The 19,292-nt window shown below is 35.1% G+C and overlaps 1 protein-coding gene across 1 annotated transcript in view; it reads right to left on the minus strand.

Annotated features, from left to right (window-relative positions):
- UBN2 (ubinuclein 2) overlaps positions 1-14,864 on the minus strand; it is a 60,308-nt gene extending 45,444 nt beyond the window's left edge. The window contains 14 exon segments of the mRNA XM_032222077.1: positions 814-943; positions 1,460-1,530; positions 4,402-4,592; positions 4,595-4,899; positions 5,449-5,561; positions 5,723-5,825; positions 5,827-5,858; positions 6,977-7,078; positions 7,570-7,616; positions 7,619-7,658; positions 14,311-14,508; positions 14,510-14,578; positions 14,580-14,628; positions 14,630-14,864. Coding sequence (XP_032077968.1) covers positions 814-943; positions 1,460-1,530; positions 4,402-4,592; positions 4,595-4,899; positions 5,449-5,561; positions 5,723-5,825; positions 5,827-5,858; positions 6,977-7,078; positions 7,570-7,616; positions 7,619-7,658; positions 14,311-14,508; positions 14,510-14,578; positions 14,580-14,628; positions 14,630-14,823 — 1,644 coding nt within the window. The 5' untranslated portion in view covers positions 14,824-14,864.
- Between the last annotated feature and the right edge of the window lie 4,428 nt (positions 14,865-19,292).

The raw sequence follows: 19,292 nt of genomic DNA on the forward strand, positions 1-19,292 counted from the left end.
ATCCATCCATCTCATCCACCCACCCACCTTTCAGCCAGCCATTTAAATTCATCCTTCAATGTTCCTACCTCTTCTGGATCTTTTTAAGGTTAAAAAAAGATAATGTACTCCCCCACCCTCATCATTTTAAATAGACAAACAAGATTATTTAAAATTTATGGACCAAATTTTCCAGACCATCAAGTAAGTTAAATGAAATAAAAAAGACTCTTGATAGCACTTTTAGAAAAGTGTTTCTCAATTAAATGTACATTCTTAGATCTAGCGTAAAAACAAGTCAGTGGGTCCAAAAAGTATCATGGGCTTGTCTAATTATGATAGTATTGCATTATGATTGGATTTTTATTTATTCACAATTAAGTCATCTTTTTAAAAAGTCAACATTTTTAAAAGTACCACAACAGTTCTCAAATACTTTTTAGATTAATAATTAAAAATCAGCAATAGATGAAAAAAGTTAGCCTACTGCTGGAAAGTCTATCCATAGGATTGCAATTTCTAATTATTGGGATTCAGTTGTGTGAGAGAGTCTAGAACTACAAATTTAACTCACAAATTAATACAAAATAAAAATAATTCAAAATAAAAAGATCATCATCAAAGCAATTATGTGATCTAGTTACAGCACATTAAGAAAGTAAGTTAGTCTATTTAAAAACAGTGGGATACAAAGGTTTTATAATCACAAACACATACACAGATACAGACACAAACACCCTTGACATGCAGGTAATGTTTCATTCTACAAGGAACCAATTCTGACCCATCTATGATGTGTCTCGATTAAAATGTATCTTAATTGGGTTGATTTACCTGGACATTGAGATGCAATTTCTTCAAACGTTTTATCAATGTGTCCCTATTGCATGGCACAAAAGCTTCAAGATGAGAATACACCCCACTGTGGAAAGTAGGATTCAATTCCTGCAGCTGCATCTCAATACTGTTGAACAGAAAACAAATTCACACTAATAAGGAACACCTGGACAAGACTCTTGTCTTATTGCAAGTTTACATTTTCTCTATGGAAAAAAAAATTCTGAGGATTGGTTGTTTTAAGGGACACCACTTTCTTTATTTGCTGCTCTTTTTAAAGGATTATGTGATTAATGTCCATACCAAAACATGGCTAAACAAGTGTAAGAATATTATATGATTATTATGAATAAAAATACAAAACCGAAATATGTCAAGTATGTTATTATTGTTGCTGTTAGTTGCGAATTGTGTCCCACCCATCGCAACCCCATGGACTCCAGGTCTTCCTATCCTCTACCATCCTCTGGAGTCCACTTAAGCTCACGCCGACTGCTTCAGTGACTTCATCCAGCCACCACATTCCTTCAACAAATGAACACTATTCTAATGATTTTATGAGCTACTTTAGAAATCTACTCATTGCTCAGCACATTTATTCTATTAAACTAAATATTTTTCTGAAAAACAAATGAGCACTTACTCAAGCAAGATATATATCATATCCTGTGTAAAGAATTTTTTTCTGCCTTCTTCATCAAATAGCTTGGCAGCCCTAGAGACAACAATAAAATACACTTCAGCCCAGCATTTTACTAATTTAACAAGTTGACTTTATTGTAATATTTTCACAATTGCAGAAAAAGCTACCTCAGTTTGTAACAAGTATTTATTCCAGAATGCCACACATACTTGTCTTTCCTCACTATTTATAATATTGGCAGATAAAATTACGATATTTAAGCACTAATATTGCTTTAATATTATTTAAGCAATAACAATTGGCTTCATTTAAATATATTGGCATAGGATACAAAATATTTGATATCTTTCTAGTATTTTATTTGAAAACTTCTTAAACTTTTCAATTGTGTTTGAATATGGAGTTAAAATATATTACCTAATACATTTTAAGCATTATGGTTTCTACAAAGACTAACTAAGAGACTAAACATACAGAAGAACTTACTACTCATTCATATCCAACAAGATGTTTTCTAAAATCTAAATCTCATTTATAGATGAAATATAAATACCATACAGTATTTAGAATAGAATAGCAGAGTTGGAAGGGGACCTTGGAGGTCTTCTAGTCCAACCCCCTGCTTAGGCAAGAACCCTACACCACTTCAGACAAATGGTTATCCAATCTCTTCTTAAAAGCTTCCAGTGTTGGAGCATTTACAACTTCTGGAGGCAAGTTGTTCCCTGATTAATTGTTCTATCTGTCCAGGAATTTTATCCTGAATTCTAAGTTGTGTCTAAGTTGTTCTATTAGTTTCCTCCCATTGCTTCTTGTCCTACCTCAGGTGCTTTGGAGAATAGCTTCTGAGATATTGGAACACTGCTATCATGTCACCCCTCGTCCTTCTTTTCATCTGACTAGACATACCCAGAGTTCCAGCAACTGTTCTTTATATGTTTTAGCCTCCAGTCCCCCAATCACCTTTGTTCTCTGCATTCTTTCTAGAGTCTCAACATCTTTTCTACATCATGGTGACCAAAACTGAATGCAGTATTCCAAGTGTGGCCTTACCAAGGCATTATAAAGTGGTATTAACACTTCACGTGATCTTGATTCTATCCCTCTGTTTATGTAGCCTAGAACTGTATTGGTTTTTTTGGCAGATGCAGCATACTGCTGGCTCATATTTAAATGGTTGTGCACTAGGATTCCAAGATCCCTCTCACAATTACTACTATTGAGCAAAGTATTACATATACCGTACCTATGCATTTTGTTTTTTTTTTGCCTAAATGTAGAATCTCACTTTTTCACTATTGAATTTAATTTTGTTAGATAGCACCCAATGTTCAAGTCTGTCAAGATCCTTTTGTATCTTAAGCCTATCTTTTGGAATTTTGGCTATTCCTGCTAGCTTGGTGTCGTTTGCAGAGTTCCCCATCTATCCCCTCGTCCAAATCACTGATGAAGATGTTGAAGGGTACAGACTCTAAAACAGAGCCTTGGGGTACTCCACTGCATACTTTCCTCCATGTAGATGCAGTTCCATTGAGGACTACACGTTGAGTGCGGTTAGTCAGCCAGTTACGAATCCATCTGGTGGTAATGCTGTCCAACCCACATTTTTCTACTTTATCTAGTAGTAGGTACTGGTCTACCTTATCAAATGCCTTACTGAAGGTCCAAGGTAAACTATATCGACGGCATTCCTCTGCTCTACTAATTTTGTCACTTTGTCAAAGAATGCAATAAGATTAGTCTGGCATGATCTGTTTTTGACAAGCCCATGTTGACTTTTAGTTATTACTTTGTTGGCTTCTAGGTGTTCATTGATTCATTCCTTATCTTTTCCAGAATCTTCCCTGGTATCCAGGCTAATATAGGTCTGTAGTTTCCTGCATCTATTCCCCACTCCATTTTGGGGGGGGAGGGGAAGTTGCAAACTATCAGCTCTTTTCAGTCCACTGGCAGTTCCTCGATGCTCCAGAATCTTTGAAAGATATAGTTCAGTGGTTCTGAGATCTTTTCCACCACTTCCTTCAGAACCTTGGGGTGTAATCCATCTGTCCTGGTGATTTGAACTCGTCTAGGGTAGACAGGTACTCACCATTTTCTTGCCTATTTTAAACTTGTGTTTCTAATCTGGTTTTTGTGGTGCTGTTTTTGATAGGTTGAACTATTTTTTTCCCTTTGTGTAACGACAGATGCAAAAAACGAGTTAAGTAGTTCTGCTTTCTTCCTGTTGTCATCTTCTTGCCATTTTCTCCCAGCAATAAACCAATTGTTTCCTTGACTGTTTCTTGTTTTAACATGTTGGGAGAAGCTTTTTTTGTTATTTTTTACTTTTTTACTTTTGTTTGTTCATTGTGAGCCATAGTTTCCTCACTTCATTTTTGTAAGTTTGGGCTATTTGCTGATAGTCTGCCTTAGTTATGTGTCCCTCTTTCCACTTTTTATACTTGTCTTTTAAAATCTCAGGCTATGCTGACATGCAGATTTATGGTTCAGGATAGGTTAATGTGTATTTAAAAATCAATCACAACAGAATGAGATGAACACCTAACAAAATGAAACATTATATCCTTCAAAGAAAGCTTTATTAAACCGGAAAATACAGATCACATAAATAGGTTCTATGAAATGAAAACATATGTTTATTGAAATTTTAGCCTTATCAAACCAGATGGATTAGGTTAACCTGTATCTTTGGAAGCATGCAGTCTGATTTCATACATATCAGCACTGTACGCTACTAGGGACTGTAATTTGCTGTCTCTCAAAGGAAGTAAGAATGATCAGAGCTCCATTATTCAAACATTCAAACAAATTCAAACAATATTCAAACATTCATGTCAGTTATATATTCTGAAATTTGCAAAGTATTGTGATTGCAAAGATTGCCTTAAATAACATGAGTTATAAAGTTCTTTTAAAAAGTCCAATAAAAAAGATATACTTACAATCCTAAGGTCTTCAATACGCTTTTCTAGATGTCCTGGTAGACCTTCTGGGAGGGCAGGCACTTGTTTCAGTGTCAAGACCTCAGCAGTATGTGGGGGCTGAGTGACACTTCCATTTTCTCCTAAAGGATCAGATACTGGGCTTTCATCAGAGGTACCATCAAGCAACCTAGCAAAATCAATGTCTCCAGCATCTCCAGGGCACTTTCAGCTTCCTGCAGGAGCTCACGTTCATTAGTGCTGCCAAAAATAGAAAGCACTGGATCTGTAATGCTGAGATTCAATTCGGACACATCATTACCACCAATGGTAGGAGCCATAGGAAGTTTATTGGGTATAGAACAGGTAGCTGCTACTGTGGGATTCAAGTCAACCTCCTTTTTTTTAAAGGCTTCTTTCTCTTTCTGAAATTTTCGGATCATAGCAGCCAATGAAAAAGAATCCTTGTATAATTTTTTCTTCTTCTTTTCAGATTTGTGTGAATTTAGTGCTATTACCCTGTAAATAAAACAATGTAAGTAACTGAATGGAATTAATTAATGGATCTTAATGAAAAATGTGAAAACTTTGTATTAGTTAATACTAGAATATTATAAATTAAATAGATTAAACTACATCAATACATTGTAAAGTAGTGAATGTAATGTAAAGTACATTGTAAAGCAGTGAAAGAAATACATAATCTCATTTTAAATTATTTCAGAACATTGGTTGCAACTAACTTTCTTCAATCCACGGACTCATGAGTCTGGAAAACTGCAAAATAATTTTTGAACATGTGTTTCTCACATTTAAATAAACTAATTCAAATAGTAGCATCATAGTAGTATCATATTTGTATATGCTTAGAATCTAAGAAACTCTTTATCATTTTAGTGATACTATTTTAAAAAAACCTGTCAAGAAAATATACTGAACTTCACTTGATCTACATTTATTGCTACTGAATTAAATAACTCACAATGGAAATGCTATTGCAAATAATTCATTGTTTTTAACCAGTTTAACCAAATGTATTATGTCAGAAGAAAGTATTAATAAACTTACCCCAACTGCTTGGTAACTTTAATTTTCCGAGGCTTTTTGTCCTTCTCTGCCTCTTCCTCTTTCCGCTTTCGTTTCTTCATACTGCGGTCATCACCATCTTTTAGTTTTCCTAACTAAAAATTTAAGGAGCAGGGAAAAAAAGGGGAAGAAGACGCATACAACTTAGATACAGGTAGCCTCAATTATAGTATTCCATTTAGTGACTATTCAAAGTTATATGGCACTGAAAAAAGTGACTTATGACCTAATGTACACCCCTACTGAGTCTACTCACCTTAGATGGTTTATGCTTTCTGCGTCCTGTAAAATCCTCCTCTTCAGAATCAGATGCTTGGCGGAATTGCAGAATTCCAGTATTAATGTAGAAGCCTCCATATAGTAGTCAAGGATGCAGGAACCAATTCATCATACTGCAAAGAATATAAAGACTTAAAATTATATTACTAATATGTATTAATATAAACAATGTAGTAGTTTTATTGCAATGCAACAAAAGGATAGTATGAATATATCAGAATATGGTGGTATGCTGCTGGTTCGCACTGGTTAGGGCGAATCGGTAGTGGTGCTGGTACAAGACTCTGCCCACCTACCCCTAACATCATCAAGGACCTTCTGCACATGCCCAGATATGCCACGTGTGCATGCCTAGACATGCCGCATGTGCGATCCCACTACCGAACTGGTAGTAAAGAAAATAGAATACCATCTCTGGTTGATACGTAGCAAAAGTGTGTTTGTGGGTGTGAGTGTGGGTGTATCTCACTGATATTATAAAGATGAACATCTAGTATGAACATAATCTTGCCTAATTGTAGCATAAGACATCTGCCTTTGGCTAATCAAGTAAGTTATTTATACTTTAACATCTTTTAATGCTGCTCCCCCCCCCCAAAAAAAATTAAGAGTTATCTGAATTATAAATTGTAAAATGTACTCATTATTTAATATTAGAAGTATGTAAATCACATCAATTAAAAATTAAAAAATTAAAACACAATTGTTGTTAGTCAAGCTATCATGCACTGAAATTTAAAGTATTTACCAAGCAAATGCAGCATTTCCTGATTCTTCTCCCAGACTATACCTAATGCTGGGTCCAAATGTAAATACTGCAATGTTTTAAATTACCTAGCTTTAAACAATCATCCAAAAATACTTGATGTAGTCCTATCTCTAAACTGAAAAAAGAAAGCCTAATGTCCAAATGAAATCACCCCAGAATATCAGATACAAAATGATACCTTAGTACTCAATTGCTTTGAAACTCATAGAATTTGGTACTCAACACATTTGGACACTAACATTTTGTCCCTGTACTCATAGTTTGTTTATACACAAGCTAGACTTGTCAGTTTCAGTTCCCTGGTGACTCAATCCATTATTCCTTATGGGCAAAGTGTGTTTGATACTCATCATTTTTGGTATTCATTGCACCTCCTGGAACCAATTAACGGTGACTATCGAGATATCACCGTACATTTCAGCTCTCAGAGAAAGATACAATATGCATTTAAGTTTTACTTACAGCTTCTGAATTATCGATGAAAGGATCATTTACATCATAACCAGAACCCATATCTATTAGATCTTGGGCTCGGTCCTTCCGATGTTTGTGGATCTTTCCACCCTATAAAATAAGATTGATATCTTAGAGGAATTTTTTTTCTCACAATAAGCAAACAAACAAATGAAGCAGGTAAGCATTATAGGATAACAGGAAAAAAAAGTTCATCAATCTTTCCTGCTTGGATTCTCTGGCAAATAAGTTAGCAAGATACCAAGAGAAATAAATTAAGACCTACATTTAACCGGATGTTCTATGTTCTTATAATGAATAAGACTGAATGCAGAAACTGAAATTAGCTTAGGCTATTTTAAGAAAAAGTTAGCAATTTGGGTTTAGACATAACAGAATTATTTTTCTTTCAGAAGAGTCCCTGCCTTCTGGGGGAAATGAATAAAAGCAGAATGATTAGACAGCAAACACAGTGGATATGTTACCATGACCAAAACAAAATTATTTAAAGCTAAATTTGTCACTTAAAGCAATGTTAGAAGCAACTAAAAATTATCAGGATTCATGCCTTCAATAGCAACAATTTCTACAGATTTGCTCACATATTTTGTTTCAAATTTCTTAGCCAGCATTTCCACCTCATGCCTTCATGCTCTTCATTATCAAATGGGTCTTCAATGAGTGATTTTTTCTGATGAGAGAAAACAAGAAATCAATCACTTTTAATATTTAAATATGCAGTACATGACAGATTTTCTATTACTACAATTTAAATGGAAAGCAAACAGAATACTTAACATGTTTAGTTTAATATCTAATGCATCAGTACTAAACTAAACAGCTTAATTTAAATAAACCCTTTTGGAATCAGTAAGATATATTAATCAGTGATATACAATCTGTGTCCTAATACTAGATATGGTACCCTAAACCCGAACTGTTACAGCCATACTGCAATTTTAATGCAAGAGACTGGGGAAATTATTCAACATATAGGGAATAACATTAACTGAATTTAATAAATGCAGTGGTTTTAATCATAGTCCCATCTCATGTCATTCAAAGCTTATGATTCAGTTAAAAAAGGTTCACCACTGCTTTAAATTATCTATAAAAGGACTTACCAAATTTAATACTTCTACCAACTTAACACAGAATATTTAAAAACCCCACATATATTAAATATGCTATTACTAAATAACATAAGTGAGGACTAAATTACAACTTTACAAACTCTGAGAATGAGATGAACACCTAAACAATTTTATAGAGCAGTATTTCTTAAAATGAGATCCATGAAAAACTAAAATTATTTGGCAGATATTGAAAGTACTTACAAAAATTAAAAACAATATTATTCTTTTCATTTTTTTTGTAAACAAAGGGTTTTCCTTGAGATATATCTAATAGGTTTAATATTGTTACTTTTACATATCCAATAAATAAATATTCTGTGACTGTGTCAATTTTAATTTTGAATACAGAAAATATTGATAAAAATAATCAATATAAACAAAAGCCCCTTCAGAATTTTCCATAATTTTTAAAAGTGGGAAGGAGTCCTGAAAATAAAGTTTAAGAAACAGTCACAGAAAATAAAATTTGAGATCTGAAAATTATGTTTTTCTTCTGTACTCAAACATTAATTCAGAATATAATTCATTCAATTAAATGGTGTATTCCAGATTAACAGACACCAATATTTATCTCAATTATAGAAATTAGAATTGTTTTGAACAAATACAAGTAATTCTAGATTTATGACCAAAATGTACCCAAAATCTGTATTGCTAAGTGAGTTTTGTTCCATTTTACAACCTTTCTTGCTATAGTTGAATCACTAATAACACAGCTTTAAGTGAATCTGGCTTCCTTTTTGATTTTGCTTGACAGAAGGTCACGAAAGGTGGTCACATGACCCCAGACACTGCAGCTGTCATAAATATGAGTCAGTTGCCAAGCACTTGAATTTTGATCACATGACCATGGGAATGCTGCAACGGGGGAAAGCGTGAATAGCAATCATAAGTCACTTTTTTCAGTGATATTGTAACTTTGAACACTAAGCCACTAAATGAACTGTTGTAAATTGCGGTATAAGTAGCTATTTCCCATCATGACAGCCTTCATTCGCTACTTGGCCTGATGACAGTGAAAAATTGTGATCACTCTACAACATATTGCCTTCCTGTTTTATCTCCTGCAGCACACTAAGTGATTCTGAAATACTTTAAATTAGCATTCTTGTTTCCTACTTGACAATTCATATATTGCATCTATCCGGTAACAAGCAAGAGCCATTTTTTTAAAAAAGAAAAGTCATATTGTCTACAAAACTATTGTAGGTTATATAAAGTTTTTTTAAATAAAAAGCATCATAATTACTTCTGATCTAATTGCATGAAACTGCATTAAAAAAAGATTACTTCTAAAGTTACTAAATTCAGTAAATTCAAATCATATTCACAAAATATGGGCAAAAGAGATTCTATGGCTAATCTCTTCTATGTCATCACTGAATGTTATTGTAAAGAGTGAGATCAACTACTGTGGTATAGCAAGGACAATTTGAGATGCAGCTGAATGAAGCTAAACTGGCATCATAGAGATGTAATTTTCATTCCTTTAGATTTTTACATGACTTTGACTCACCCATTGCATACAAACATGAGATATATTCATGTGGCATCCAGTAGATTACCACAAATTGCTCTATCAAAATTTTATCCTCTCTTCTCATGCGTTTCAATCACCAATTTAAAAGGAATTAGTAGCCCACAGTTCTGTTCACTGTTTCCAATTTTACAAATAGATAGTAGTAATCATGCAGAATAGAAAGAAAGGTTAATCCTTCCCTATTTCCTTCTTCTTTTTAAAGAAACAGAAGAACTGCTGCTGGAAATTTTGTAGCTCAATGTTGTAATTTATCTTGATCTTATTTTTTATTCACACATCACAAATGTAGCAACTGGATTAGTTAAAGCAGCAACAAACATGGCTCTAGATTATAATACACTTTCATTACCGTATTAAGTAAATCAAGTTCCAATATAATTTAGTAATTTTTTACTCTAGTCTAAAAAAAAATCCGGCAGTTCAGAGGTGATATCAAAGTATTACTTGAATGATTAGTGCATCAAGGATAACCATTACTATTATTTCTACATTGGAACCTGTATATCTCCAAGTACTGCTGTAGAACAAGGCAGGAGATACATACACTTCTATTTTCTGCCTTTCATCATAGAAAGATCTGGTTTGCAGTTCTGAGAACAAATGCTAGATTGTTAGAAAGGTACTAAAGTGAGTTTCCCACTATTTTAGATATGGATACAAAGCAATTATTTTTCACTTCTATTTAGAAACTTAAATGGCAAAAAATAAATAAAAAAATCTGTTGGCCGAGTCTGCCCTTTGAGGTTTTTTAAATTACTTTATTTAAAAAAAATTGTTGGATGATGGACACATGTTTATCCCAACCATGTTTAACTCAGTTACTGATGACTGACCTACTACCTCCTCAAAAGGCTCCAACCTTTACTACTCTTACTTATGAACTTGCCTCCTGTGCCTGTTTGAGGTTATGCCCCCATGTTGCTTTTTTAATATTGAAAATACTGCCTTCTAGAACCTTATTTACAACTTTAATATATGTAAAGGTTTCAATCATGTCCCCTCTTTCCCATCTGTCTCCCAGGCTGTACATATCCAGTTCCTCCAATTTCTCCTAATAGGTTTTTCCCTCAGACCTTTGACCATTTTTATTGCCATTTCTGGACTCACTCAATTGTATCAATATCTTTTTTTAAGTGAGATCTCCAGAACTGGACATAGTACACCAAATGTAATTTATCTATGCTAAGTATGCTAAACTATGATAGTTATCGTTGTCATAGTTTTAACATGTTAAAACCTTATTTGTTGAAACAAGCCAAATTAATCCACAGCTAAATTGTTTTTAACACAGAATATAACCATATTTGCACAACCAAAATGATGTGCCATCTCATTTTTGCAAGCACATAAACTTAATTCAATGGCTGTAGTCAATCATTAAACTTTTTTAAAGAGTGTTTAACAATGATCTATTGAATCAGAATCAATCTTGCAGATCAGTGATTATGTATGACTAGATGTTGCTTACCCTCTCTTTTAATTGCTTTTCTCATCAAAGTAGAAAAACAAGCTCTATGGCCAGTTACATATTGTACTAAACTACCAATAATCTAACATTGGTTTTTAATTTAATTTACTGAACCTTAAACCATGGTTTGCTATGTGAATCCAGCCACATTTGACTCACATAATCACTAACCTATGGCTTCTCTACTCTCACTACATATTATTTTCTTTAATCTTACTTTATATTATTTCATGTTCATATTTTATTTCTGTGAAAATGTATGGACTCTAAGACCAGCAAAAAAGATCTGTGGACCATATGCAGCTCTGAGGATTCAGGTTGCCCAGCCATGCAATTAAAAATACCCAAATTATCTTATTTAAATCAATAAGACTTTTTAAATCTTAAAATACCATCTTACCTGTGTTCCTAATATAATAATGTATAGATATAAGAAATGCTTTTAAATATTTATATTATAGATGTAAAAATACAGATTTAGAACTTCCACATGAATCAATTCCACAAGCATGAAACTAACTGAAGTCCTCTGCTGAACTAGTAATAGCAGCATTAATAATAGTATGGTATTTGGATGTCCACTGATTTACAAAGTTCAGTAGCCTCACCTTCCCAAATAGAACAGCATAAGAACAGAATGCACTTGGATAAAATTATACTTAGGGACACAGTATTACTTACACCATCATTTTTTGTATTCACCTAGGTTTTTCATCTATTACAACTATTTCACCTATTATCCCAGGATTAGGTCCTATTCGTCTTAAACCTGAGATATTAGATATGAGGCTAGCAATCCTGCAAAATGTGATTTGAACAATATGGGCATATTACATTTAATGAAAATATCATTACTTGCTTTTATTTTGATCCCTTTTAATACAAATCTCACAATAATCAAATATAACTTCAAGCAAAACATCCAACTTACTATGAACTTATTGTTGGCCTGCAATACTCCAAGGGCAATACCATGTAGAAAAGGATAAATTATAGCAACAAAAAGAAAAAAAAAAAGATATAGCAAAAGATACAGCTAATCCTCGACTTACAATTCATTTAGTGACGTTCAAAGTTACATTGAACGGCATTGAAAAAAGTGACTTATGACCATTTTTCACTTATGAATGTTGGTCTATCTTCATGGTTATGTAATCAGAATTAACATGCTTGGCAACTGACTCATATTTATGACAGTGGCATAAATATGTCACTTTTGGAACCCTCTGGATCCATTTTGGAACCTTCTGACAAGCAAAGTCGATGGAGAAACCAAATTCATTTAACAACTACATTACTAACAACTGCAGTGATACATTTAACAACTGTGGCAAGGTAGGTTGTAAAATGGGGCAAAACCCACTTAACAATGTCTTGCTTAGCAACATAAATTTTGGCTCAAAATGTGGCCATAAATTAAGGACTATCTGTACTACATTTCATATTATAACAGCAGAAGGAGGATGAGGGACAATTGGTAGAATTCTCAATACCAACTAACAACATACAAAGAAAAACAAGGTTTTTTAAAAAAATCACAGAAAAAGTTACTTCCTAATGATAAATTGTAGGTAGTATAGTGTTAATTTTGGTAATAGTATTGAATATTATTATGTATTATTATAGAAATGGTTACAAATCAGATATTAATACTTAAAAATAATTGTCAGTAATTCAATGACATCTTTTTGCAATGTTCTATTTTAATCCACAAATAGCAAAATAATATATTACTTTGTTCACATAGTAGACTTCCCTATAAGTGAAAAAATAATTTAGAATATTTCAATTAACAGATTCTCAGCAACATAAAAGGGACTGTGGGTTATAGTGATGGCTCAGTTCTAAAAAAAAACCTCTGTATAAGCCTCTGTTACTATGAATTAGGCTGCATTAACATTTCTAAATGCATTACTGGCGCTAAATTTACCACAATGTGATCAAAAGTAGGAATTACCAACTATAACTAGGCTAAATATATTTAAATAATGCAAATAGTCGTTGAAATAGTTAGGAAACCCTATAACTTTACCGTAACCATCAATTTCAGTTGAAAATGGGCAACATAGCCTAGTGTGCTAAATCTATCTCCCAATAGCCCTAATTTGTCCAAAGTAAGAGCCAATGTGAAATGCAGGTAGAGGTACATCATCATCCCTAAATTTAGCACTCTATAATATCACCAATATTTAGGGTGCTAAATTCTCAATATGGACTAAACAAAGCAGTAGTACAGTTTATTACCTGATAATCTGAGAGTAAAGCAATTTAGATAGCAACCTCTATTTTATATATATTAAAAGGGAACATAAAATCTTTTATGAAGACTGAAGGGATATCTAACAGTTTTTATTAAACAAACATAGTGCTTCTTTTAATGCTAACATCAGATTCTCTATCTCTCTTATTTCAAAGAAACATTTTACTGATCTTTAATTTTCTTCAATCTCCTGCAAATATCTTTTAACATCACATTCAAAAGTTATACAACAGATTCAAGATACTGAGATCTAAAGAAAAAAAAATCTAATAGGCTTTAACCAATTTACATAATAGTTGCAACCAATCTCACATATAGGTTGATTTCTTAAAGTGAACCCCCAGGTTTTCATCCTAATGGCTACTTATATAACCATTGTCACAAATTTACTGAAACTATTTACAACAATATCAACAAGCAAATTTTCCCAATATCCTGACTTTGTAAAAAAGAAATACCTATTTTTGCTTGCCTTTACACCACTTGCTAAGTAAATCTTCAGATCACTACAACACTTAAAATGATGTACAGCATAACAGTGCTTGTAAGGCATATTGAAAAAACACTGCAAATAAAAACCCACAGGTTTATGCTTACTCACAACAGAAAAACTAATTGACTAACAAAATCTTTCTGGCACCGATATATTTGGTTGCTTTCGGCCTCTTTTGTATCAAAGGGTTTTCACAGACCAGTAAGAAAATCCAGCTCCTATAGGTTCACCATCTTTTGACTGAATCAGAGTAGCAATTTGGTCTTATATCCATCATGATAGAGTTTTTTTCTAATACTAAACCCCCTTATTTTTTCATTATTTCCCCTCCTCCCTCTCCAGCACTCAAGCTAAGGACTATGCTAACAGAACCCTACAGGATAAGATTGACAAACAGAAGGCAGAAAGGGTAGAGAGAGAAGAGCGAGTGTTTGCAGGTCTAGTACCCGGGCCTTGCCACTCCAGAGCAACTCAGGATAGCTGAACTCCACGCAGCTCTCCTCCGTGGGATCTTTCAAGATCAACTCAAAGCGAACCGTCTGATCCAGTGGTGGTGGCGGCGGGCGGCGATTCCTGTGGGTGTTCTCTTGATTTAGCTGCTGCTGCTGAGACGAGAGCGGCGGTGCTTCTGGCCTTGGGGGACTCTAGGTGGGGTGGCGGCTGAGGTGGCTTTGGTGTCAGCTCAGGCCGACTGATCTCCCGCGGCAATGACACAGGATGAGGACTCTGGCCGAGGACAAGATTCAAAGGGTTGCGATGGCGGCTCTACCCGACTGTTTCTCATAGGGGTGGTGGTGGCGGTGGTCCTGCTGATCTGGTAGTTTCAGGCCCTCACGCGCTAATGGCTGCTCTGTCTCGCGGCCTCCTCCAGTCTCTCGCTCTAGCACCGGAGACTCACCTTCTCGTCGCCTCACGGGTGACAGACTAATGAACGGCACCCGACGCGGCTCCGCCATCATCCACCCCCCACCCCCCTTCCCACCTGTTCGGTGACCCAACCTCGCCACCCACAACCCCACCTCCTCCTCCGCTCGTTCCCTCCCCCTTAACCAGGTCAGAGTACCTCCCCTCTTCCCCACTAGCCTCTCCTTGCCGATAACATCGCTGCCATCTTGGAGCCCCCCACGTAAATAGATGCAGGCTACTACTGGCACGCATGCGCAAAGGCAGAACCCTCCACGGACGCGCTGCTACACGTCATTATTGTTCTCGATTAAGAGGGTTTTTTTTTAGTACGTCACCGCGATCGCACGTTGAAGACGACATGGCCCCGCCCACAGTTGCCTTGGAAATGCGTACGCCGTACAATCGTAAGACTTTTAAAAAGCCTTCGCGAAAGAGTTTTGAATGAGCACTTTTCTTTGCTATTGGTGGCTCCGGGCAAGAGTAACTTCCTCAGAAACGCGGCGCTAATGCGGCAGCTACCAAGCGTGATCATTTCTGTTCATATATTATTATTATTTTTCTAGTTTACAACAAATGAAGATGGTCATAAAAACCATTTAGTACCTGAAAAAGCTGTGAGCATTCTATCCTTGGTGTATGGTTTTCTTCCTATTTAATACTAATTTCCTTTTAACATGCCATGAACTAATTACGAAACAGCGTCTTTCATTATTTGTTTTTAAGGATCAATTCAAGAAACTGACCATCCTAAAAAGTGTTTCTTGTTTAGTACATTTGAGCTGGATACAGTACCAAAAAATTTCAAATGCTAAGACAAAGCAGAAGCTATATCTAGCTCTTTTTTCCTTTTGATATCTAATTTCAGAGACAAAGTTTTAAGCATAAGCTTGGTTTAACTATGTAGAATCTATCCAATTATACCAAGTAATACATATAATTGATTTATTTTTGCAATGTATATGCTGCTTAATTACAAAATGGCCTGGAGTGATTTAATACAAAAAGAAAAGGAATTTCAAAAATAACCAAACCCCAAACATAGTTATATGGCATATACAAAGAACAAAAACTAATTCACAGGTGATTTTATAAATGAATTTATTTTGGAATTTTGCTCCAGAATTAAAAGCAGGAGAGACTGAAAAAAATTGTAATGAACATACAGCATTAACTTATATTATTTACACACAACATGTACAAGTAGATAAGCACATTTTCTATCATGGATTTCCAATGTCATTTCAACGTGTTCAATGTGCATTTTCCTAGGCATTACATATATTCTGAAACCAACTCTTAACTTTCCCAGTATACTAAAAAATACCTTTCATCATAGAATGATATGTTTACAGCCTAATTAATCAGAAAGAAAAATAGAAACAAATGAAGGTATGAACAATATTTTTTATGCAAATGAAAGTGGATTGTTATCTATTTATTTACAATACTTCTCCTTATGTCCATTAGATCATAACATGAAAACTACCTAATCAGGTCATCATTTTCTTTTTGTGCCCATTTTAAGTGTTTAGCTTTAGATTCTTTATGAGGAACTTTTTATAACCAAAATCTGAAATCTAATTCTAGAGCTTTTTACTATTCTGTTTCAAAATAAGACCTGGGAAAATCTGTATTTTGCAAGTTCTTGAACTGTCTCAAAAAGTACTGATTGTCACACAATGAAAGCATTTTAAGATCGAAGATAATATGTACAGTTAGAGGTCAGTAATAGTGTAATAAAAATAAAATTTGGAGAAGTATAAAGAGGTGAAAATTTTCCACACAATACATGACATTGCATAGTTTTCATAAGACATTTAAATATATATAAAAATAAATAGATTTGTATTTTTATAATTGTTCTGGTACAAAATGACACAGTATTCCAGCTGGGCACAATATAGCTGAAAGACGACCATTTGCTTGATCACACTGTTTTAAACAGGAACTCTATTCTCCTTGGCCCACTTCTTTATTATACGTACAATGTACTCTACTGTGGGTTGCCTGTACTTCTCAGGAGATGCAGTACTTCCCTTAGAGTATCTCTAAAAGCAAAGAAATAAATATTTTTTTTAAAAAAGAGAAAGAATAGATCGGACAGTATTATGAACTTCTAAGTATATTATATCTGAAAAGTTTGGAGTATATTTTTCAGTTCTGTTGCTAGAAACTAAATTTCTCTGACTTCACGTAATGGATAAAGAAAATTTCTATAGGAATCAGAGAAAGTGATATATCACATTTGATAGGAACTAGAAATCCAAAATCAGCCCCATAAATTAGTATGTATTCAATAGGAGTAAGTGGCTATCCATGATGCTGATTTGATTTCTCTGATCTTCACCCTACAGTATATTGATGCCTAAATGTAAAATTTCTTCCTCTGCTCTGCATTCTAAACATTTTCAATTTAGAATACAGAACAGAGAGAAAGAAATTTTACATAAAAGCGTCAATAAAAGATTAGTTCTGTCAAATGAGATATATCTATTGTGATTAATACTGCGATAATAAAGTAGAATTCAATTTAATTACTTTTTGGTAGCACACTGAGAAAAACCCTACATCCAGCCATCTTGGAGCATGAAGTAGGAAAATGGAGGAACTAATGATTAAAAATTATATCGATTTGCATTTTAGTTACATATTGGTCAACTGGGAATTTAAAAAAAATAATCCCAAAGAAGGTAAAGGAAACAACATGGGTGTATGATTGTAGTCACTGAGAGATAAAATTGTCCAGATGAAAACTTTCATTGATAAACTTTAGGGATGATCCAGGTTCACCATTTAAGGATCATCCAGGATCCTTTTTATTTGTAGATGCACATTTATTGATATCCCACCTTTTGTAGGAGCCCAAGGCAGCATATATAAGTATGCTTATTATCACTATTAGTAGTTACAAAGATCTTTTAATGGGTTCAGGTAATTTGTCCACTGTAATCTTATCTAACAATGATCAAATAGTCTTAATACAATTCATGGGATATTGTGTCACAAAATATGTCTGGATATGTTTGTTTTCCTGGGAATTATTTGCTTGTGGTGGTCAGAGATATCGCTAAGGTTCAAAAAGTCTAGTATCAGGACAGTCTAAATTTTTATGGAGATTCTCAGTCATCCTGGTCATGGTTGTCCCAAGGTGCTTTTTCAAGAGACAATTGGATTTCCTGATTTTTCTTTGAAGATGTTCACTTTCTATCCAAGAATCTGGAAGAGAAGCAAACTGTCTTCAAAGAAAAACCAAATTCCAATTGCTTCTTGAAAAGCACTTTGGGACATCAGGCAGTCTGTGTGGATTAACAGTGAGGGTATCCTAGGTTTGGTTTAGCTTCAGTAGAACCATTTTTTTTAAATGTATGTCAATCTTGCTGATTATATGCAGATGTTTCTAGTTAAAAATATTAAGAGTAACCTGTAAATGAGAATAACATACTTTATGGCTATTCCAGAAATTCTGTGACATAGAATGTTCTTTTAACTCCTCTGATGCCTTTTATGCAATCATCTTTTTTAATCAGGGACTTTTCTGTTGACTAGCCAATTTTAATTTTTTAAGCTTATTTATTATTATTTCCCCTGCTGTATAACCTGTTTGTTGAGTTAACCCCCCGCCCCCGGTAACTCATCCTCTCCCTTTGAGCAGCCCCCACGAACCACAGGTGCCTCTTACCTCTCTCCCTGGAGCGTGCCTGGCAAGCGTGGGGTGGCTGGTGCACCAAACTCACCATCTCTTCCTCCACCTGTCTCTGCAGCCCTTATCTCCTCTGCCATATAATGGAGAGCCGAACCTGCATGGTCTTTACCAATTGCAGTGTTACAGAGGCAAATGGAAGAGCTTGGTGTACCATCTCCCTCACACGCTGGGTGCATCCTTGGGGAGATCAATGGACAGAGAGGCATCTGAAGGCAGTGGGGGTTGACCCAAGGGAGAGGATGAGAGGATGACTCTCCCATGAATCCAGACAGCTGTGGTAGTGGCCCACCCACTTTACCCAGGGTGCATGCCTTGGGCTCCGCACCTAAGGCACTGCAAGAGACAAGTGAGGACATGTGTGTGAAGCTTCTAGGATGGCATCAGATAGCTGCACCGAACTGGCTTGCTTTGAGGAGCTCGGGCGTCCCTGGCAATTGTGCAGCTGCTCTGGCTTGGCTGTCCTACTGCCGCCCTAGCTGGCTGCCCAGTACCGTGCAGTCTTGCCTCCTCCTCTTCCTCTAGCCAAAACCAGTACAGAAAAATACCCCCATGTTGATTGGCTGCCACTACCATCTTCACACTGCAGTGTCCAAAACAGTTCTTTTGAACCAGCTATCTAGCAATGTGCAGAGGCACCAAGAGGCTAGGACCAGACGAGACCTACAGGGAAATGATAGATGTTGCATTCTTATAGATGATCCTGTCCTCTTCGCCAGCATCTGAGAAAAAGATGGGTGCTTTTCTGTCATGTAAACCAGCCTGTTCTGGAATGTTGGAGATCTTTGAAAAGTAAGTGAGCAATTGGTGACAAGGTGGGGA

This window comes from Thamnophis elegans, chromosome 7, assembly GCF_009769535.1.
Source record: "Thamnophis elegans isolate rThaEle1 chromosome 7, rThaEle1.pri, whole genome shotgun sequence".
Taxonomy (NCBI): domain Eukaryota; kingdom Metazoa; phylum Chordata; class Lepidosauria; order Squamata; family Colubridae; genus Thamnophis; species Thamnophis elegans.